This window comes from Callorhinus ursinus, unplaced genomic scaffold (genome assembly GCF_003265705.2).
Source record: "Callorhinus ursinus isolate GAN/ISIS: 27379988/994484 unplaced genomic scaffold, GSC_fseal_2.0 scaffold3235, whole genome shotgun sequence".
Classification (NCBI taxonomy): Eukaryota; Metazoa; Chordata; class Mammalia; order Carnivora; family Otariidae; genus Callorhinus; species Callorhinus ursinus.
Genome location: NW_027400289.1, coordinates 914 through 4,538, shown reverse-complemented (window position 1 = coordinate 4,538; position 3,625 = coordinate 914). Strand labels below are relative to the sequence as shown.

General features: G+C 44.7%; 1 protein-coding gene across 1 annotated transcript in view; it reads right to left on the bottom strand.

Annotated features, from left to right (window-relative positions):
• Positions 1-1,908, bottom strand: part of LOC112818792 (homeobox protein NANOG-like) — a 2,548-nt gene extending 640 nt beyond the window's left edge. Inside the window, exon 1 of the mRNA XM_073890738.1 lies at positions 1,690-1,908. Within this exon, the coding sequence (XP_073746839.1) occupies positions 1,690-1,908 (219 nt within the window). The remainder of the gene's footprint in view (positions 1-1,689) is intronic.
• Positions 1,909-3,625: the final 1,717 nt, after the last annotated feature.

Below are 3,625 nucleotides of genomic sequence, written 5' to 3'. Positions count from 1 at the left end.
CCAGGTGCCCCTCGAACCTCTTTGGCAAAAGATTTTTACTGCAAATTGATGCTCAAGAGCCTACACTGTGGCTGCTCAGAAAGGTGGGAATGATCACTGGACTCCTTTTTGTAAAATTAATCCTCACCTACATCAGATTCTGGGGACCCTTTAAAATCCACGGCTGACTACTGCCCAGTTCCAAATACCAGGAGTAGCACGAACTGGGAATTCCGATAGGCTTTCGTTTCAGACTCTGTCTTTACTAGCTGTGGGACCCCGTTTCCAAAAGTATTTCTCTCCCTCACAGAGGGAGTTCCTTCACTGATTAAAGCAAAGTGACAGAGAAAGTTGTCTAGCACAGGACCTGGCGTGTATTGACCGTCTAACCAAAAATTAATTTCCTACAAAAAAATAAAAATAAAAAACAAAAAATAAAAAAAATCCATTTTCTGTATATGGCCTAGATTTGGTAGCCACTTAAACTCTTAATAGCACTGAGGTATTTATTTCCCGCGCTCAACTTCAGCTCTCCCCTAGTCTTTATTCCGTGGCGAAATTTCACAATTTTATGCTTCTTGTGAGTAGACCTAGAAGGAAAGAAAATGGGGCTAGACCAAGGAGTTTAGTGGAGCATCTCCTAAAAATAATCCCTACAAAACTTGCACTTGGCTTGCTGAGGAGGGCGTGCCCACTTGCTTATGCCTACTTGCTCATACCCAAGCTACTTCTCACAATCCAGCGCTGTATTTTCAAGGTTTGAAATTAAAGAAAGGCCATCAATATGAAGTTTAGAAAAACAGGGTAACATTAGAATCTAACATTCCAATAAAGTAGTTGCTTCCTTAGTCCTTCCCCACAGCTTAGTTTTAGGGGTAATCATCATGTAAACTATTTTTAAGTCTTTATCTGTACCGTAAATCTTAAAAAATGATAGTTACCACAAACCTTAAGAAATGGTGAAAGTTTACATTTTCATATTTAACAACTGCTGCCTGACGGATTTACAAATATGTACTGCCTTTAGTGTCCTGAGCACCCACCCCACCCCCCACCTGTGGTTACCATTTAGAAGCCAAACTGGGTTTCACAAATTTGGGCTCTAGCCCCTTTGAGTGTCAGCAGATTAAACCTTCTGGAATTATCTACCATAAAATGGGACGAACATTTCCCCAGGATGTAGGAGAGACGTGGGCATAGGAGGCTCCCAGAAACTCAGAGCTGCCCCAGTGAGTAACACCCACAGAGCCAAGGAGTGGGAGCAGAGCCGGTTACTACTGTCGTACAAAGGCAAAACGTTTCAGTAAGGTGAGATTCATCATTAGCCACGCCATTTCTGGCATTCCGTGAAAAAAAGACTAACCAAAAAGGGGATGCTCACCGCATCCCCCACGCCGGCTGTGATGCTAGGACTTCTGGCTTAGCACTTAACACCGTTACCGGGTCCTCCGCACTGCGTGAAGATTTAGACATCAGCTCATTTATCACATCACATTTGCGTTTCCACAGTGCCTGTGCACGTAAGCCCTCCAATACCCAGTGAACAGCCGAAATGCCCGCATCCTGGGGCCCTTGTCTCTTGACTGACACCTGGGACAGGTGAACGGGCACCTGCCACCAACTTACAACCGAGACAGGTGCTGAGAGGGTTAACTGAGGACACCCGCTCGTATTAATGGACTATAATTGCTCACCAGGGAAACGAAGGACCCTGACCCTCCTTCGCCTTTCACTTTCCCTCAAGGAAAGCAGCTTTTTGAGGATTCCTTTCCCCTTACCGGTCTCCGCGTGGGGTGTCTCAGCAGATGACATTTGCAGGGACGCATAATTTTCTTCAGGCCCATAAATCTCAGGCATTGGAGAAGAGTCCCTAGAACTGGGTGCTTCGGAGCCAGGCAGGCATTGGGGCAGAGCTGGATCTGCACTCATGTTGGTGAGTTCAGGATAAACGGAAAAAAAAAAAAAAAAAGAGCGAGATTGCAAGAAAGGCCCAGGCTTATAGATCTAGGTGGAAGAGCTGAGAGTAGGAAGACCTCCAGATGTTAGAAGTCTGAGAAAGACAGGATGAAGTGCGTCACCACTGCAATAGTAAGAGCCAACCAGCCCAATGGAGCCAGAGGTGAAAATTTTGGAGGCTCTAGATTTATAAGGAAGGCTCCACCATCCTCAGACCGCCCCTCCTGGCAGCCCCACGCCCACACACACCCTTGCGAATTCTCAGTTAATCCTGTCTGCCAGTCTCACCAAGGCCATTGTAATGTAAAAGGTAGCTGCCGGGTAGTCCAGACTGGGTGGGGAACGGGGAAACGGGGGCCACAGAACCTTAAGAAAAGGGAAACCCAACAATTACATATTTCTGGGTTCACTGCGTTTCCATCTTTTCAAATCAAAGATGCACCTGAGACTACCTCAGGTGATTGAACCTTCCACTAGAACAATTAATTTCTTGATTTAAGTCCCCTTAGGGTCTCAAAATTGAGCTGGTGCTGGCGGAAACTTGAACCAGTAGCTGTTTTCCTCTTCAAGTCCCCCTAAGGTCACAATAAGACACATATTGTATGTTGCTAAGGTGTCAGTTGATATCAAAACTAGTACTTGTTTTCAAGACCTTCTTACTGTTTTTTAGCTTTCAGAGAGACAGATAGACAAGTCTTTCCCCCAGGACTGTTGTCTCCTTTTTAACAAAGGCCAGAGGAAAGGAGTGGCAGCCTGCTGACCTTATGACTTTGTGCCCTGCAGGTAATTATGCTTCTGCCATCAGTATGGGTAATTTGTAAGCAGTTTCTATATACCCATTGCTGGATAGACTCTTGGCTCAGTTTCCTCATCTGTGCCTCTTTCTTCATGGCTCTAAAAACTAAGAAAATAAAGACTAAATGCTCATAATAGTTGGCAACACCAGTGATCTACAAATGAGGGCTTTAAGAGAAATTTTCTTTATCCTACATTCATGATCTCCCAAGTTTGAAATTGACTTTTGTTGTGATTACTATTTTAATCCAGTGAACCACATGATAGATTGAGAGCACCCCCTTCTAATTTTATCTGGGACATTCCTAGATGTAAAATAATGAAATTTTTAAAAAAATTTTTTAAAGGATTTTTTGTTGTTGTTGTTAAGATTTTGCTTATTTATTTGACAGAGAGAGACAGCGAGAGCAGGATCACAAGCAGGGGGAGTGGGAGAGGGAGAAGCAGGCTTCCCGCTGAGCAGGGAGCCTGATGTGCGCCTTGATCCCAGGACCCTGGGATCATGACCTGAGCCAAAGGCAGACGCTTTAACGACTGAGCCACCCAGGCGCCCCAATAATGAAATTTCTTGACCTGTAAACCAACCCAGTTGAAAAGAGGGAGGTCAAGAAGAACATCCCTTAAGCAAATGATATTCCTGTAAAGGGTCTTGCCAAAGCGTTTGTGACAAGTTCCTTTTAGAATCTGTGTTGGGCCCTCCTCTCTCTTCTTCCTAAGCAAACCTCTTCTTCTGGCCTTTCTTCCCCCACCCCCACCTGGCTCTTTTTTAAACCGACTTTTCTTTCTCTGGCCTGGCATTTCTGTCATGTCCTGCAACCCCACTCCATCCCCGCTCTCAGATTTGGTTTTTTGTTTTTGTTTTTTTCTGTATGTTTTCCAAAGGACCAGTTTTTAT